The 19,917-nt window shown below is 43.8% G+C and overlaps 1 protein-coding gene across 16 annotated transcripts in view; it reads left to right on the forward strand.

Moving 5' to 3' along the window:
• Positions 1-19,917, forward strand: part of CACNA1C (calcium voltage-gated channel subunit alpha1 C) — a 766,858-nt gene that overhangs the window by 633,434 nt on the left and 113,507 nt on the right. For all 16 annotated transcript variants that reach the window (XM_075069531.1, XM_032796370.2, XM_032796362.2 and 13 more), the window contains 7 exons: positions 7,248-7,455; positions 8,297-8,417; positions 10,390-10,504; positions 11,646-11,766; positions 11,880-11,949; positions 14,925-15,057; positions 18,041-18,170. In XM_075069531.1, coding sequence (XP_074925632.1) covers positions 7,248-7,455; positions 8,297-8,417; positions 10,390-10,504; positions 11,646-11,766; positions 11,880-11,949; positions 14,925-15,057; positions 18,041-18,170 — 898 coding nt within the window. The remainder of the gene's footprint in view (positions 1-7,247; positions 7,456-8,296; positions 8,418-10,389; positions 10,505-11,645; positions 11,767-11,879; positions 11,950-14,924; positions 15,058-18,040; positions 18,171-19,917) is intronic.

Below are 19,917 nucleotides of genomic sequence, written 5' to 3' on the forward strand. Positions count from 1 at the left end.
AGGGGCAGGAACCGGGGTGAAGCGGGGGTCGAGCACCCCCCAGGAACCAAAAAGTCAGCACTTATGGATACCTCACTTGAAGAAATGGGAAACTATCCTCCTGGGTGTTTAGCAAGGCTAGTTGGAAGTATTTTAAACTAAGCAGGTTGATGTATTAAAATATGGGAAGATGTTATCCACCAAGCTGCGTCTTTTAAGGGTCCCTGTCAAATCAAAAAGAAATTGGCATGTGCCCTTTTTTAGCTGCTTTATGGTGATTCAAGGAGGCTTGAAATGCTGCATTAAATGGGAAAAAAGCTGATCGAGAAGCCCATTGCCAACCCGAGCAGCCACAACAATGGGCAGACCAGAGGGTGGACCCTGGCAGCTTCCTCCCCCCAGTCCCTATGGAGAGAAGCATGGTGTCAGCCCTAGCAGCAACAGAGAGAGGACTATATCCACTTCCTCCTCCCATTCCAGTTCCTCCCTCAGAGGAGGGGAGCCCCACACTGGCAGCAGCAACTGAGACCTTCTTGAAGCTCTCTTTTTTTCATTCCCTTCTTTCTCTCCCTCCCTCTCCACAAAGGCACAGTGCCTCCTAGTCAGTGGTTCTGTTACCTCCTGTAATCAGGTACTGCAAAACACAAACCTGATTTAGCAGGACTTTGCCAGCATGAGGTGAAGTCACAGGAAATGTCAGCTTCTGACTCATTCAGATTTAGTATCTCCATATAAATTCATGGGGGGAACAGCTCACTGGTTTGAGCATTGGCCTGCTAAACTCAAGGTTGTGAGTTCAGTTCTTGAGGGGGCCATTTACGGATTTGGGAATTGGTCCTGCTTTGAGCAGGGAGTTGGACTAGATGACCTCCTGATGTCCCTTCCAACCCTAATGATTCTATGTTAAGTGGTCACTTGATGGAGAAAGGAGTCTGGGCCCCACCCATATGGTCTTGTAGTCAGCACTTTGTAAAAGCTTCAATTGTGGGGGTGAAACCATGGGTTTTCATGCAGACTCAGGTATGAAAATGGCCCTACAGTCATTTTAAACTTCCAGAAGGAGATCTCTGTGAAAACTGAGATAAAAACACAGAGCACAGGAAAAGCAAGACCAGATCTGGAAGACGTTCAAGATGGCAAAGCTGTGCTGCAGACAAAAACAACTGACTTGGATGCCAGATTAGTATAAGGTTTTATCCTGAATTTAACAGCCATTATAGAATCCAAAAAATTGAAAAACAACTTTGAAGTTTCTATGGTTCAGCTTACTGCCAAGGGTGGATGGCTTTCAAGGTCAGATGTCAAGGGCTGAAAAGAGGTTTACAGCCATAGAGACAGTTCAGGCATTGGCCAAGGCAAGGCTGCGACTATTCAAAAGGAAGGTGGCCTATTTAGAAGAGTCAGCTGAAGATACATGGAATAGGAACTAGCAAAAATAAAGTATTAGATTCAGCCTCCCGGAAGGAATGGAGAGCCCAGATCTACAGAGTTTGTCTTCTTTCTGGATCCCAGACAAAGGCAAAGGGTGACAAAATTTAATTAGATATGGTTCATTGAGCTCTGGGCCGAATTTCTATGGAAGGTGCCTGTCCCAGGCTTAAGATAATAGGATGCAGGTAGGCCATCCTACCAGCAGGTTTTACTGAAAAAGAAGTAACACATGATGAAGAGGAAGAGTAGTTTTTTTCAGGACTCTTCTCCATTCCTGCAGAGAGAAAACAACTGGTTAGTCTCTAAGGTGCCACAAGTACTCCTGTTCTTTTTTTTTAGAGAGAGAACAGTCTACAATCCTGCTGGGAGAATTCTCTGTAAAAAAGGGCATAGATGTGGAACTTTTGCCTAGAAATCCAGAGAGTGTTTAAGGGAACTCAGACCCTTACATTTGGAAATTAGAAAGAAACACTGAAATATGCCAAGACCCTGCTTCTTGTGAGTGTTCTTTCTAGTAGAACTGCCAGTTTTCCCATTCTTCACTCAGCTCTAAACACAGTGATGATTTAGTGTCATTAATATTATAGACACAGGTGGAATAAGCCACATGCATGGAATGATAATAAAGTAAAACACCATCCTAGAAAGGGCAGAAGGGCAGAAAAGATAACAGTGTAATGCTATATGTCAAATATATATTTCTGACTGACATGCAGATATATTGGACATAGAAATAGTGATAATCAAGAGGATAAAAAGATGCACAAATCATGGAAAATATGATGGCAAGGTATATCTTAGACAACTTAATCTTCATATATTTATGTGAATTTTCCATGATAAGTATCAAGTGTAGACAAACTCTCAATGCATCAAAAATATGCACGTATATGAAAAGTGTGACTACTACTTCATAATACCATAGAGCAAATAAAAACACAGTTGAATGAATATCTCATAGTTTTGGGAACCACTGTTAGAATTTCAAGAGCAAACATTACTTTGACAATTATAAATAGTCATCAGAATTATTTCATGACATAAATTAAGAAGCAGCAGTATAATCTGTTTGTTTTGTTCTCTCTAATTTTTACAGTGTTGTACAGAATATCTTCCCATGCTGAGAGAAGTCAAATGACTGTCAAATGAGCTATCCTAGATGGCTTTATAAAACCCTATATTTATTCCTTTATATAAACTGAAAAGTAATCCATTTATTCCTAACTATAAACTTAGATTCATATGTTAAAGCTAAGTCCTGCCACTGGATATCCATGGTTGGTTTTCTATTAAGTCAATGAGGGTTCTTATACCTCCAAAGAGGTGTCTGTGTTGGGTGAACAATGTTGGAAGCACTAGTGTAGACAGCCCACCATCATTATCACCATTTTAAGAACCGTATCTTGAGACTGTAGGTATCACAAAGCCATAGTTGAAGGTGTATAAAAACAGGGAAGAAGAATCTTGGGACTTTCAAAGCACAGTACTGAGAATCAGGACTCCTGATTTTAGTCCAAGCTCTTCAGTGGATTCTGTATGTGGTCTTGGGCAAGCCACTTCTCTGTACCTTAATTCCTCCAGTTGAAAGCTGGGGTTAACAACAGTACTGGCCTACCTCACAGGGGTTTTGTGAGGCTTAGTTCATTAATGTTTGTAAACTGCTTTGAAATCCTCAAGTGGGAGATGTTATAGAAGTGCAAACTGGCAATTCATTTCTTAGTCCTAATGGTGAAAGCAAGAATGGTTTTCTCCTTTACAGCTCGGTTTCTGCTGCTTGTTGCTGAAATGAATTCAAATATGTGTATGTATGATATCACAGATTGTTGCCATGAAAATTACTGTGATGTCACAGGCACAGCATTTTTTTTAATTTATTTATTTTGGCGGTATGATGATAGAAGAGGAGAAAATGGGGGGTGAGAGTTCTTTTTCAAAATCCACTGAAATATGTTTGAATACTCCAGGCCAAATCCATTCCTGGGTGGCTCCATTGAGCTAATTGAGTTACTCCAAGGATGGCTTTGACTCTCATGGTTTGGGTTTGTTCCTGAACCAGCTAAAGTTAAGCTATAAGGGGTTACTCCGGATGTACACTAGGGAAAAGGTTGAGTTTAGGTCAGGTTTAGCTCACACACAATAGCTATAACATAATAAACTTGAGCCCTGCTCCTGGTCAAGACAAACCCTCACTATGCAAACCTGTTTTCTGAATGGCTAGTTTAATTTTGTGCTGATGTCATACTTGGGTTTAAATCCTCACACGAGTGCAGGTAAGACATCACTGTCATCTCACTTATTTACTTTGAAGTTTTAATGTCCCATAATAAAATGAATCTGGAGTGCTGACACATCTATAAGAATTATAAAGAAATGTTGACCAGATAAATGGCTAAGGAGCTGGGCCCGAATCCAGCAATGCCTTTAAGCACCTGTGTAATTTTAAGCAAGTCAGTGAGACTATTCACATGTTTTAAGTTACACATGCATTAGGGGCTTTGCTGTATTGCAAACTAAAGGAGTTGTGCCTTAACTGAAATTATCTGAACTGGAGGAGTTTGATGTGCAGGGAGATACTCTGGAACAGCTTAATCTCTGGTGTAACTCCACTGAATTTAATGGCGTTACACCCGGTGTGAATTTAGCCCTCTTTCTAGTTCACTTGCTCTTCCTCCCAAAGTGTAAAAGTATGTGAGCTGTAAGTGTGAACAGAGATGGGAAAAGCTGTTAATTGCACATCCACTGAGGAAGTTTGGTGATGTTGATCCCATAGCTTCAGTAGATTTACCTTACTTCTTCAGTTTGGTGTTGCCCATCTTTTGGTTAATCTTGCAGTTAAACTTTAAAGCAGCCTAGCCTCCTTGCAGCACTGCCACTGGACGGGGAAAAACACATTTCTCTTTGATGCTCAGCCACTTGTGATGAGCTGGTTGCTAAACTTCAGAGGAAAGGTCCACATGCCCCTCCAGACCTGGCCACTAACCTTTGCAAAGTAACCGAGCCTCTCTGATGTTTCCCTCCCCCATGAAAAAGGAAAGCAGCTCCTTTTGCCTTGTTTTCGTAGAACACTTGGTTAATGGCATCCAATTCCACTCTGTTTGTTGTAATGATAGGGAAGGCACCGTGTTCATTTGGGGTGAAAGTCATTCCTATGCAGAAGGCCAACACAAGGTCTGTGCACCATTTAAATGCCACTTAAACCCTATTTTAAGTGGTTAATGGTACTTGAGTGGTGCACAGGCTGTATGCTGGCCCTTTATGTAGGTGTCAATTTCCCCATTAGTGATCATATGTGAAATTTACTGAAGTATAGAGTTTAGAGATTAAAAACAGCTGTTAGCTCACCTTCTTCCTTGACTAATGTAGAATTAGAAAATATCATCTGCTCTCTTGGAATGCTTATGTGAAACAAGTGATAGGTCGATACTGGAAGAACCTCTCTGTTAGTGCTTTTTAGGTGTAAATCTTCAGAGGTGCCTGAGGTTTTCACCATATGATTCCAGTTGGATTCAATAGGATTAAATCAGGGATTAATATGTTCTTACATCCCAGTCTACCTAAGGTACTTAAATCCTCCCCCTTCCACCTCTGCTACCATAGTATCTTGGTTGCCTCATAGTCTTTATTGTATTTGTCCCATAACGCTCCTCTGAGGTAAGGAAGTGCTATTATGCCCATTTTACAAAAGGAACTGAGGCAGAGAGACTAAGTAGCTTGCCCAAGATTACACTGAAAATCTGCAGTAGAGTATCCAAATGAACCCAGGACTGTCAATTCCTAGCCAAGTGCCCTGGATCATCAACCAAGATGGTAGGCACCTGAGTACAGATTGTTGGCATTCATGTGGTTCAAACCTTTTTTCAGTGCTTTAAATCTGGGGGGAGGGGCTAATGAATATAATATTTCTCTGTTTGTGTGTGGTTAGAATTAGCATTCCAACAACACAGGACTGTTCTGCTGTGCCCTCCTACTGTTAGAGAAGCTCAAATGAAAGCTCATCCAAGGGATACATGGTGACCTAAAAATCTAGAGAGTCATGCTCAGAGAATGTTCCAGGCCACTCACATGGGATTTAATGCTCTTCTGGTGCCTGACCCATAAGCAGAAGGAATGGACTCCCTCATCATAAGACAGGAGGTATAGAGCTGCTGATGCCTGCTCCCCTCCTATCTATGCCTATGCAGAAGATGTGACTGGAACTTCAGCATGAGACTTGAGTCCACAATAGCTGCTGTGGAATGGACAGTATTGGCCAGTGTTGAACTTCTGGGTGAGGAGGTATGCAGAGGGAGTCACTTATTACTAGAGTAACAAAGGATGAAGGATCTGCAGATGGAAGACAAATTGACAGATCATGACTGGACACTATGGAGGATGTGCAACTTGTTGAGACCCAACAAGTGTGTGTGTGATTAGGGGGAATGATTAAAGGATAACAGGTTTCAGGTCAGCTCTGCTGTCAGACCCATAACTGCTGCTGTTGGGGTAACACTAGTATAAGAAACGGGGCCACCACAGAGCTTGAAGTAGAGTGGGAGGTGTCCAGCAGCCAAGAGGGCAGCATGGAAGCTGCTTCAGAGTGGACACTCTGTGTCCCATAATGCAGCCTGTTTTTATGCCAGTGCCATTCTGTAGTTTGGTGCAGAGGGAATGCAAAGTATGGCCACAGCCCATCTTCTTCCTGTTCCCTTTGGACCACCGTGAGCCCCCAGGCAGTTTGGATGCTCTCCTGAATGGGCACACAATGGGTTGAAGGCACTTTGCAATGTCCCCACTCTGATCCCATGACTGATATATGAATACAGTGGGCGGGGAGGAAAATTGCCAATCCTATCAATTTAACACTAGTTGGTTTAATAGCTGCAGTCAACACTGTATATCATTATATAAAATGGTTTGGAATGTAGGGTTTGGAACTGTCACAAACAGTTTATTCTTCTGTCAGTAATTGCACTAAATGGGCTTCGTCTTAGTAATGTCTATGAAATTTATGCCTGTCTCAAAAGCTTTTTAAAAATGTTCTGTTGATTTTTAACATTGGGATCCAATTGGCACCAAGGTACCAGGGTAATATTAGAAAATGTCAAGCTGGAACTAGTTAGGAGTATTTTAAAGATGTACTGAGGCATTGTAACGAGTTAGATGCATACAGAACAGTGGTAGTGTGCAGTTCGCAGAAGCAAAAGGCAAAGGAATTGTTAAGGGCCTGAATCTGATATCACACCAATGCATCTCCGGAGTATCTCCACTGAGGGCAATGGTGTTACACTATTGAAAACCAGTGTGGGAGAAGGAGATGGCCCTGAGTATCTACACCAGAAAGCTCAGCAGCCTCCATCCAAGATTAAGCACACGCGCGCACACATGCACACACCAGATTTTGGACAAGTCTGTATTTGCATCCAAATAGTTTCCCCATCTGTTCTTGTCCGTTATTACAGAGCCATTCTCTGGAGTCAGGTATTCTGGCTGCTGTACCAGCTGTGAGTGTTGTAATGAGGTCGGTTAGAATGTAACTCACTGAAGCAGCAAGAACTAATCACTGTATATTGATAAGAGATTTGCAGCGCATTAGTCTGAGAGCACTGCAGTAATCTTCTGTCTGTGTGTGTGGCCGGGGGCAGGGGGGAATTGTGTACGTACACGTGTGGTAGTAAAATTACTCATTTACTGCAGTAGGTCTCATTATCTCAGGGAAGCACATGGATGATTCACTGCTTAACAGGGTGTTTGGAAATGCTTGTTTATATGCAGCAGGCAGCCTGAAACAATATCTGATGCAGTCCGTGAGCACCTGCCCTAGGAAACGAATCTTAACCACCTCTCTTTGGCTCCCGCAGGTATTGGAACTCCTTGAGTAACCTAGTGGCTTCGCTGCTGAACTCAGTCCGCTCCATCGCTTCCCTGTTGCTTCTTCTCTTCCTCTTCATCATCATCTTCTCGCTCCTGGGAATGCAGCTCTTTGGGGGCAAGTTTAACTTTGATGAGATGCAAACCAAGAGGAGCACTTTCGATAACTTCCCCCAGTCCCTCCTCACAGTGTTTCAGGTATGAGTCCCAACAGTTCCAGCAAAGAATTGATAGTCTGCTCATGTGTGGCCCCTATTGGGGTGAGCAGGGCCTGGATCATTCCTGTGCAGACTGGTATTCAGTGAGACTGGAGATTAAATTAGTCTGCTGCAGAAAGTGATCCATGACCTTAAGTTCTGCAGTTGCTGAGTTGGAGGCCAAGGTTAGGAGCTGAGCTGAATTCCATCTATAGCAGAGGTCAAACTTCATGTGCCTAATTTGGTGAGGCCAAAGGATAGGCACTGCCCTTTCAAAGGCTAGCAAATTGCAGTGTAGCCTTGCATTAGTTCTCTGCCCTAACAAAGTACTGCTGGGTCTGAGAGGAAAAGGTTCAAGAAAACCAGAATATGAATCTAGTATCTATATTCTGAGTACTGCTTTGCAAGTGTTCATAAAAGAGCAGAGGTATAGCTAGCTTGTGTCCATGGTGAGGGGAAGTGAAAATCACCTGCTATACAGAGGTATATGTAGCTGTGACTTACTCCGCTGTGCTGAACGTTCTGTTCCAGCACTCAGTTCAGCAGTCTGACTGATGCAAACAGGCACACCATGGCATCATATGGAAATGGCCAGGAAACCTGAACACAGCTTTCTTGGATATCTGCCTGGCTTTAGTGGTCAGACCTGACGGGGACATCTGGACATTCAGAGCACAGGCCCTCTCAGCTTCTTTTTGTTTTCTGGTTGGATACATCCACCAGTCTGAGTCCCCCAGGGAGTTTCTCTAGGAGAGGGTGGGGTTTCTTTGTTATCATGGGGTTTTCAGGTTTGTTTTGTGGTCTAACATTGTGTCCCTTATTGGTGGGAATGTGTCATTTAGATCCTGACTGGGGAGGACTGGAATTCGGTGATGTATGATGGGATCATGGCTTATGGCGGCCCCTCTTTTCCAGGAATGTTGGTCTGTATTTACTTCATCATCCTCTTCATCTGCGGAAACTGTATCCTTTGATGCTACCTTTTCTCCAGGCAGGGCTGTATTTAAAACCATGTTTTACTACCTTATTGTGTCAGGGGAATATGAATTTCGTGAGTGTCACCTTTACAGTTTACTTGGCTCTGCATTTTGGCTTCTGACAGCTAAAAGTCAATGCCATCTAATGAATTTTAACTGATACTAAGACTTTCAGTTGACAGAGAAGGGTAAGGCCGAACCAATATGCCAAATACCATTTTGGTTTAATTCCATCATCCTTTTGTTCACCAGACCTTAGTCCTTACTTTGTCCAGAAACTAAACTGTGTACCTACTACTCTATTTGCAGTGTATTTTTTGCTTTAATTTATTCCATTATTATCTTTATACACCCCATGAGGAACAAATATATATGTAGTTTACAGTATACAGTGTACAAATGCTCTAAAAGTAGCATGTTTTACAGATTAGATTTTATGTGAAATCCTACATTAACTCATTTATACACCAGTGTGATAGAGATCTCCTTTCTATACTACAGTGTACTTGTATAACAAATATAAAAACTCTATACCCTGTTATCTATGGGTCAGAGCTGGTACTGAGCACCCTTAATACCCATTGACTTCAGTGGGGATTGAAGGTACTGATCACACTCCAGGAGAGTCAGCACATCGCATAGAAGGCCCTGTGTATATGAAACACAGCTGTCCTTTCCACTTGAGTTTTCATGAAGTACATGACTGTAGATCTGTCCTAAATCCCTGTCTGCTATTAGTTCCTCCTGGTTTAGTTTGTGTTCCCCTAATGGATGATCCCCTCCCTAGAGATAATACATTTTTCCTGCTGATTCTTCTGCGCGATCATCTTGTAGACTCATCCCAACCCCTTTGACCTTTCTTCATAATTTAGATCTCTCAGACCCTGATGTCTGACATCTCTGTTGCCCTATGCTGCCCTCTCTTCAAAGTGAGATAGTGCAGTTCCATTTATCTGAAGGTCGAGGGAGGCAGTTTGTCATCTTAGAAAAGGTTGCAATTCAGGTCCTCCTGTAAACAGTGAAAAGGAAAACATCAGCCAGCTTTGCAAGCCAGCTGGCTTTGGAAGGCTGCATTTTGGGCCCTTGACCTCATAGCACGGTGACCGTCCAGAAGGGTTCTGTATATTTACAATACAAGCCTTTAATTGGATTTCACTTCAGTAGGATTACGCTGTAGTAAGAACCTACACCAAGGAATTCATAAGAGAAGCTGAAATTCAACTTTGTGGTAGAGAGGTATCTCTGAACCATGATTAATCTAGACATGAGGGAAAGGATGGAGCTACAACTCCAACTCCAAATTTCCTAACTTGTCCATCCAGGCCCCTCAAGTTATTTGAGCGTGATTGCTTTGTATTGAATACCTTACATGCACGGGCTTACATTGGGACCTGACAGAGCTGCCAAATGATTCCCTCAGCACTCAGCTATAATGAATTTCACTTTGGTCCCCTTAGAGATAAACTGCTAATGACAATGCTATATGTAATGTCAATTATGGCCAATCAAGTCTGTGGGGAGACCTTTAATGAGGTTGTTCAATTCAAGTACATAGGCCAAAATTTTCCCAGGCAGGTGCCTAATATTATGAGGATCTTGAATATGTATTTAGGCTCTTAAAGAAAAGTGGCCTGCTTTTTCAAAGGTTGAACCCGTGTGCATTTTCCATTATCTTCAGTGGGACTTTAGGGTGCTCAGCTCTTTTGAAAAACAGGCCACTTTGAATTCAATACGTACATATGGATTTAGTTGCCTAATTCAGGAAGGCAGGATTTGAATGTTTTGAAAACACAGTGTATTGTATTAGCCCTGGGGGCTGAGGGTATATGGGTATGTGTCTGTGTGGCCTAACCATTTGTGAGATCTGACTGCAACTTGGCATTTCAGGTGATTAGGGTTCTCCCTGTCCTGGTCTACAATTTTCCAAGCCCATTTTCTTTACAGATATACACAAACAGATATCCTGCTGAATGTATTTTTGGCCATCGCTGTGGACAATCTTGCCGATGCCGAGAGTTTGACATCTGCTCAGAAAGAAGAGGAAGAGGAAAAAGAAAGGAAAAAACTAGCTAGGTAAACCCATCTATAGCTATCGTTTTAAAAACTAAAGTGGTTGAAATGGGGGAGCAAAAGGAAGGCTTTAGGGTTACCATGCTGCACCGCTGTGTGAGGAAACCCGGCTATTAGGGGGACCCTGAGCTCACTCTTCCTTGAACTACCTGGGCTGGGAGCATTGTGGAGGTGATACTCAGTGGAGGAGGCTGCCCCATTAATACCCTGAGTTTAAAGCATGTCACTAGCTCCTGTGGCTGGGACAAAGAGGAGGCATGCAGGGCGAAGAGGCTTGTGCAGTAAACGTGGCGTTGGAGGAGGAGAAGTAGGAAGTGATAACAACACAATGACCCCATTTGAGCTACCCTAATATTTTCTGATCCTCACCCCACCCTCAGTGGTTGATGTTTATCAGGGACAGTCTCAGCCATTACTTCCCAAGACCAAAAAGTCAACCACTTTTTCACTTGTGATGCCACATCCCCCATTCCTCATCCCAGTTCCAGTGGTGCTTCTAAGGACTCCTGGTAAGGGTGAAATTTCACTCAGATTTTCTTCTTTCCTCCTGGCTGTTGGCAGCAGGGAAGCTTGATGTTCTGTCACCACCTGTTACTTCTTGTCCCCATATCTTCTTCCTGGTTGCTTGGAGAGAGGAGCTGCTCTGATACGCTGATCATTCTGCAAGACACCTTTGCAGCTCACAGAGTATTCCTATGATCAGGGCTCTATTTGCCCTGCCTAAGAGCAGGCATAGCAAGCAGAGCACAAATAACCAGCAAAGACCATCAGACTGCTGGCATGAAACTGGGAGCCATATTAAGGAAAATCTGCAGGCAGTATAACTCAGGATTATAGCCTAGGGATTGAAAACTATTCATACAGTATATGTGTTGGGTGAGTGAAGAGAAGGCCTATGGTAAAATCCCTAGGCCTGTGGTCAATGTACACACACACATGCGTGCATGCATACATTACTAAGAAGCTCTGCATATACTGTCATTGATGTTGCCTTTCCAGCCTTTAGGAAGGAGGATCCTGCTGGCATGAATGGAGATGCCAGCTGATTATTGTCATGTTTTGTACTGCACTATACTACATTTCTGAAAGGGAATCCCCTTTTCCCCTTTGTAAATGTTTGCTTTTTATCCTGTTGAATTGTTAGGACCACTAGTCCTGAAAAGAAACAGGAGATTGAGAAACCAGCTGTAGAGGAGGAGACAAAGGAGGAGAAAATTGAGCTGAAATCTATCACTGCTGATGGAGAGTCTCCGCCTACTACCAAGGTCTGCTGTCTCTTACCACCCAATGTGCTATGAGCAGTTCAGATTTCTGAGTGAACAAAAAGTCAGGGCACAGTCTGACCAGGGCTTTGTCTCTGTCTCCTCTGTTTTGTCAGATCAATGTGGATGATTATCAGCCCAATGAAAATGAAGAGAAGAACCCATATCCTACTACAGAAGCTCCAGGTACATCCCATCCCCTTGTCTTTACCACTGATCCAGCAAGGAGAGGCTCTAGTTCCTAAAGTAATAGTAATAACAGTTTGATCATATTGATTCAAATTATTTTTATTATTATAATTATCCAAGTTCTGAGATACCTCAAATTTGTGTCAATGGCTGATGCGGTCACAACAGCCCACACAATTGGGGGGCAAAAAAAGTGAAGTAAAAACACTTCTCCCCTCACCCTCTTTGGTGTGCCAGCAAAGCTAGCCCTAAATCTGGGTAAAGAATACAGATTTTCCTGGCATGATCAGTTTTCCAAAAACTCATGCTGCCAATTGTCCCTGGTGGTGGTATCAGTGAAATGCTAACAGATCAGCTGCATGGTTATTTGCTGTTGTATTTTACCCTTAATTGAAGTGAAGTGAATTGTATGGTAGTTCCCAGAATTGTTCTTTTCACCCTTTTTGAAAATTGGAATGACATTTGTTCTTCTTCAGTCCTCTGGTACCACTCCTGGTCTTAGTGATTTGTGAAAATGATAGCTATTATCCCTGCAATTTCCTGGCTGCTTCTCTTGGGTCCCTCAAATCAAAAAGCAAATCAGAAAGGTCATGTGATTTGAAATTTTTCATATCTTCAGGTATATTTTTAGGAATCTGTTATCTATTATTAGACCAAATTTGCTATAATAATCTATTAGAGAGACAAGGTGGGTGAGGTGATATCTTTTATTGAACCAATTTATTTTGGTGAAAGAGACAGAAGTTGGTCCAATAAGATGTTAACTCACCCACCTTGTTTCTCTATTATCCTGGGACCGACTCGGCTATGACAACACTGCATATAATAATCTATGACATTCTATTCTATATGGTCGTCTCATTCTGTTGTGTGAAACTCTGACCCCACAGAACCCATCTAGGGCCTAGGACAATTAGTTCTCAAAAAATTTGGTCCAGGGCTTCCCCTACCTGTTAGGAAATAATTTTTCCAATCAGTTGTATTTCTCCCTCCCATTTATCAGCTTCCTTGTGACCACCTGACATTATGGGCTCATCGTCCTCTTAGCTAACCAAGCCTGGTGTGCTACATGAGGGGCCATGTGTCCATATCCTGTCCCTCTGAGACAACACCTGATCTCAGACCTCTTCTTGCTCACTACCTGCATGCAGATGTACTTTAGCTGTGCCTAGACTGCAGTACTGCATTTTTCCTAGATGTTGTCTTTTCTCATCTGCAATCAGCTATTTCTACCAGCTATCAATCCGTGGCTTAATCTCTTAAATCCAGTGATCCTTTCACAGACACCATCATCCCACCCTCTAAAATCCCTCATGCTCACCCAGTGCCTGAAAATGATTTGAAATGGTCATTTCATGTGTTTCCCCGCTAGCTGGACCTTTATTCTTAAAACCTCCCCACTCACTCTTCCATCAGCTTCACTTGCCTCACTCCCACTAACCTCCTCTTACAGTATCTACTACACAATCCAGCATTAAACCTCCATCACCACTGATCCTCAGAGCACTTATTATGCAACTCACCACTCTGCCCCCTTCCTCTGCAGTGTCTCCAAAAGAGATCAGCACCATCAGTGAGTTTACATATAGTAGAAAGATGATGATGATGATGATGAGCGATTCATCAAGGTAAAACAGGGTGCAATCTAGTTCAGCTACAGAAAAAATTTCAAATCCCAACTCTCAGACATCCTGTGAGAGTTTGGGCAAGTGCTTAACCTCTTCCTCAGTTTCCCCATCTGTCGAACAAGGCCATCTACTTATCTACCTCATAGGAAATTTGTGAGAGTCAGTTCATTAATATTTGTCAATAACTTTGAAATCCTCACGTGAAAAGCACAAAAAAATGCCAAGTGTTACAGTTATAATATTATTACAGTCATTAACCTCATCGCCTCCTTTACGTGGACAATACAGAAAAACACACATGAAAGAATGTTTCTTAAACCCATAGAGTCTGTGAAAAGTATAAACTTCCAGTGTATTACAAGATGCAATACAATAGAAACATGAGCTGTTACAGAAATAAACTTGTTTAAACAAGGTATGTGCTCTGTGTACTGAACGCAAACATTTATCCAAAACCCTCTGAGCTGAATTCCTGCTAACCAAGGTGTGGAGAGAGAAAATCCCATTTGTGTGCACTCAGGTTATGCATTGAAAAGGTTGCTTTTCTCCTGTCGCCAGTAGCTATGCACCAAGATTAAGATATGAACTCATTCATCTGCATTTTCTAATGTGTTGAAAGCCCAGCCAAACACAGTGACTGGCCCTAAGGGAAGGAGAAAGAAAGCAGAATGTGGAGCTAGAGTCTACCTGGAATTTATCTCATTTTGTGTGGGCCAAAGAAACTATTCTATTAAAGTAGAATTACCTCATAGGTGTTGGCCGGAAGATGAATGTTGTGTGAAGCCAATAATCTCTCCCATCTTTCAGCATTTCTATCTATCTTACTAACTAAAAGGGAAATGCTATTGCACCATGCACAAAGCAACGTCTGACTTAAGCAGGGGCTTGAAATCCTCAAAGGGTAAAAGTTCTCTTTCAAACCTTCCCCATAAGGCCCAAAGGCCCCATCTCTGCATTTCTTCCTTGCGGGTTAGTCACTGATCTCTGCAGTGCCTGCAGCTCTGCTTCTGAGGAACTTGGTTCAAGAGTTTTACCTTTGTCTCCAGTCTTTCAATTCTTCTCTCTCCTGAATTCTAAAAAATGACAATTCTGAGAACTTCTGACTGGTGTTCAACAAAGCACCCATCCCTAGTGTTTTCTCAGTGGTGCACTCACTCATCTTGACACAACCTCAGGCAAGGTGTTGGCTCTATGCAGGGCTCATATAATGCAAGAGGAGAAGTTTCTACCTGTAGTTCAACCCAGAGAAGTAACTGAAACTTCTGGGTATATAAAGTGCTCTGCACTCAAGTGAACCAGTTACTGATACCCCATAGCATTAAAAAACCCAACTGTTCCTTACAGGAGAGGAAGAGGAGGAGGAGCCTGAAATGCCTGTCGGCCCTCGGCCACGCCCAATGTCTGAACTGCACCTCAAAGAGAAGGCTGTGCCCATGCCGGATGCCAGTGCTTTTTTCATCTTCAGCCCTACCAACAGGTACTTGAGAAGTTGCTGTGCTGCAGTGTTCCAACCATGAAAGGCAGTTCAGGTCTCCTGTTTGTATTGGACCCCCAGGAACATGCTGTGCAGAGCTTCCTGGCTTCAGTGACCCAGTCAGTCCTGCAGAACCCCCTGCTTGGAATCCCACATGAAAAGCTCTGCTCCAGGGAGCTGTATGCCAGTATCGCTGCCTAAGGGGAGTTCAGGGCACCTAGAAAGTTTATAGGAGAGGCAGGTCATGAATACTTTGTATAAAAGGGTGCCACCCCCTACTCTTACAAGCCCTCCAACCCCCAGTTGAGTGTGTGCATGCCTGCAGTTTTTCTCAATTTCCTCCACTCACAGTGCCCCCTGTCAGTTACTGTGCTCATCAGGTGGGTCTTCCATGACTTAGCCCTCTGGCTGAGTCACACACAGGCCTGTGTGAAACTAAACAAAACAAACCCCATTTCAGGGTATACTGGCCAACCAGGCCTATCTCAAAGCACTCAGTAATGTATTGCAGCTCTTCCCAGCTCAGTCCTTTAACAGTCCAAGAGGGCCCATCACGGTACCCTCAGTTGGTCATATCTCTGCAGCCCTCCACAGGCTCAGTCCTCAGTCTGACCAACAGAGTCTATCTCAGTATCCTAGTTGGCCAGCTTCCATGCGAAGGTTCCTGCTCTGGGATGGAGCAGCGTCCCCTGGAGACTCTTTGTCTGTCATTTAGTCCTCTGACCCTGGCTCTCCAGCTGGGTCAGTCTCAGTTCAGCCCTCTTCCTCCCCACAGGAAACAGGATGCTGAAAAGTGGATGGAAGAGGGGAGCTCATGGCTCCACAGAGCAGGGCTGGCCTGCTGGGGGCAGCATTCAGCACCAGCACAATCTCTCTGGTGTCCATTCTGGGGAGGTGTGGGTACTTACTGCCCCCTACATAGGGCTGTGGTGCTCTGAGCCACATTCTAGCCCTCAGGAGATCAGTACCAGTCTGACCAGCACAGGGGCTCTGGGGTGACCTCCATCAAAGTTGAAAAGAAACCTGGGCACTAGAAATAAAATACACAAAATAGGAGGTCCGGAGAAGTTGAGGAATTGTTATGGCATCTACAGCGTTTCATCTGTTCATCACCAGTTCAGATCATTTGTGATCAACAGCCACTGAAGGGCATTACCATTGTAGGCTGCTGAGTGGCCAGTCATGTGTAGAATATGTTGGTGATCTGATGGCCTCCTGAGACCACAAACCTATTTTATAGAGATCGCTGTAAAGCCATCAAATGCCAATGATTGCCAGTCATTAGGGACCTGCTCCCATTGAAATCAATGACAAAACTCTCATTGATTTCAGTAAGAGTAAGATTTGGCCCCCTGGGTTGAGTTGGTGAATTAGTGAGGAAAAGCTACTTGTATCATTAACAGTTCTCTCAAGGCCTTTCTTCTCTGCCCTATTCCCTTTTAGTTGGAAATGTCAGTAATTGCATCCATCTGTATTCTTCCATTTAAATTAAAAAATCTCCTCCTCACACCCTGGGACAGTGCTAGGACTTTGGAGTCTAATTAACAGATGGGTTTCCTGATGTACCATATTGATGCACAAATAACATAAGTGCAAAAACCAGGTCCATCTGGCACCAGGAGTACATGTGGTGCTTTCTTTAGGTGAGGGTGCTTAATTATGTCAGACACACATAACTAAAAACATGTGGCATGATTGTGCCAAGCCCTGCATTGGTGTCCAAAGGGGAATGGGTACAAGGAACCTCATCTCTCTTGTGCCCCAGTGCAGGGGTCTTTGTGCTCTCCTGAATATAGTACCATGTGAGGCTAGTGCCATTGGTGGCACTAACTTCTCCAAAGGGAATGGGAGACTATGGCTGTCACAAAAGGGAATGCATGCTGCGCCCTTCCAAGGACATATCAGAAAGCATGCTTGCCTGATGCACAAGGCCTCCCAGAACTTCCATGGGGTCATTGTATAGGAGTGCAGTCCCAACATGAGGCTGTCATAAAGGGTGTGCGAGTGTATATAGCAGGCAGTGGGGTAACGGCAGTCAGGACTCTTGGATTCTAATTGTAGCTCTGCCGCTGACTCACTGCGATTTCTTGGGCAAGCAATGTAACCTCTGCACCTATCTGGAAAGTTGATCTAATAGGGGTTGGGGGTGTTATAAACCAAAAAGGGACTGAAATAAGATAATGATGCTTTAGTCCTCATTCTTTGTAAAGTGCTCTGAGATCTTTGGGTGGAGGGAGCTATGGAGGTGCATAGTAAACTGGGGAAGGGCACTTTTCCATTTGACTGGAGTTTGTTTTATCTCTTGCCTGCTAGGTTCCTGCTAAGGGTAAGAATTGCTTTGTATTAGGCTGAGCTTCAGCAAAGAGACACCGCCTGACATGATGATAGGCCCCTAGAAGCCCCAACTTGCACCTGATTTCCTGTTATTGTCTGAGGCAAGGGTAGTGAGTGGAGCTCTTCTAGCACCTCTCCAGAGAAATTCCAGTTCCATTTCGGGTTCCACGGTAAATGAAAAACATGTATGGAAAAGAAGCGAAAAGAACCTCTGAAGATTCCTCTTACCTGGGTTTCTATCTCATTTAGTTCCCTTTAATTGAGGCAAGTGGTGTAATTTCAGGATGAACAAACAGGAGGTCATTTATTTAAAAACACAACTAAATCTGAATAGGGACCCAAACGTATGTAAACAGAATGGCTGCCACCCTCTCTTTCCTTCATTGAAGCACCAAGGGCCCAGTCCTGCAAGATGTTAAGCATCTCCTATGGCTCCCTGCGTGGCTGAGTGGGAGCTGAGGACACTCAGCACTTTGCAGGATCAGGTACAACTGCCTGGCCTAGCTTTTTCCCCCACTCTTGGGTCAGAGGGACTTATGCAAAACATTCTTACAGGTACAGACTCAGCAGCAAAGGTGGAGGAGTCCCACCCCTTAGCTCTCTCTGCAGCTGGTTCTGATAGATAAGGTTGTGTCTTTCCTCTCTCTTGCAGGTTTCGTCTCCACTGCCATCGAATCGTTAATGATAACATTTTCACCAACCTGATCCTCTTTTTCATCTTGCTCAGCAGCATCTCCCTGGCAGCTGAGGACCCTGTCAAACACTACGCCTTTAGGAACCAAGTATGCCTCCCATCCTTCCTCCTTCCCTCACAACATGTTAAGGGTGTGATTCAATCAGATCATGAACCCATGCCAGAATAAACTAATGGCAGTGCAGAGAGGGCTGTATTGAAGACTTCTGGGGCTGGCTTGAGTAGGCCAAGGGAAATCAATGGGCTTGCAGAGAAGGCAAGCCAGGGCAGAATTTGGCCTCGGTTATTCTGAGTTGGCACAGAACCCAGAAAAGTCAGCAGTTGTGTGTGAGATAACTTTTTGGAGCCTTTCTAGTCTAGTTCTGAAAGAGCATGGAAGACTTTGACAGTAGCTAAATGTTTTGTAAAGCTTGTTAAAGCTTAATTTAATACTGAATGTTCAACTGTCCCTCAAAAACACACACACGCACAACACAAAGTCTGATCAGTTGAGGCATAGCACATGTTCCTGAGTTTATCTCAGCTTTTATCACAGTTTTGCATTTCACCTTTAAGAGCACTGAAGAATATAATCTGACGTATGTGATTGATTACCCACTGGTGCATTGCTGAATGTACTTACTATGGAGTCCTAAATGCATGTCAGCTCTGCAACTGACATACCTGGGGCAGTATTTCCACAGAAGCTCTAGTAGAAAGCTGTAGCTAAAGGAGATCCAACAGTTACTATTGAATGAAGAGCTGGAGGTTTGGGGCAAAATCTTGTCTTGCATATTTGAACCCAGTAATGTTATATGAAAATCTCTGCTTAATTTTTGCAGGTACAAGTGTATAAAATGCATCATGTAAGGGGACACTGGCAAGATGTTAGGGTTGCAAAAGTGACCTGCCTTTACAGTATGACAGTAAGATTGTACCCTGCTTCTGAGTATGTCCACTGCTGCCTCCCTCTAGGCATCTGGGCACCTTTCTCCCACCTAAGCCCTAAAGCAATTCACAAACGGTAGGACAGGCATTTGGCTGCCTAAGTCATGTGCAGGGCCCAATCCAATAGGCATCCCCCTCTGGTAAATTCCTACAAAACAGCCAGGAGGCAGGGGAGAACTAGGACCTCTCTCATATGACTCTTTGAGACAGACAGAGAGCGTACAAGCACAAGAATGACCTGATAGCACAGATGTTAGAGCACTCACGTGGGAGACCCAGGATCCAATCCCCCTGCTCCAGTGATTCATTATTTACCCAGAGTTCAACAGGAGAGACTAAGAAGCCCCACATCAGAATATCCCAGAGCCCAATAGTTAGAGCACTCACCTAAGAGAAGCAGATCCCTGTTAAGATCCCTTTTCCCCCTCAGGCAGAAGGGGAACTTAAACCAGGAGTCTCCCACATACCAAGTGAGTACCCTAACCACTGGGCCAAATAATTATGAGAGAGCTCCTTCCCCACCCCACCTCCCCACACACCCTCAGCTTCTTGGTAAAAGAGCATAGGCACTTAATGCCAAGACAGAGTTCACAGCTGAGAATCACTAACAGAGATGGATATTTCCCTGCAGCCGGGACTTATGTGCCTATGGATATGTCTACACTACAGGATTATTCCGATCTTACATAAACTGGTTTTGTAAAACAGATAGTATAAAGTTGAGTGCACGCGGCCACACAAAGCACAATAATTCAGTGGTGTGCGTCCATGTACCGAGGCTAGTGTCGATTTCTTGAGCTTTGCACTGTGGGTAGCTATCCCGTAGGTATCCCATAGTTCCTGCAGTCTCCCCCGCCCATTGGAATTCTGGGTTGAGATCCCAATGCATGATGGTGCAAAAACAGTGT

This window comes from Chelonoidis abingdonii, chromosome 1, assembly GCF_003597395.2.
Source record: "Chelonoidis abingdonii isolate Lonesome George chromosome 1, CheloAbing_2.0, whole genome shotgun sequence".
Taxonomy (NCBI): Eukaryota; Metazoa; Chordata; order Testudines; family Testudinidae; genus Chelonoidis; species Chelonoidis abingdonii.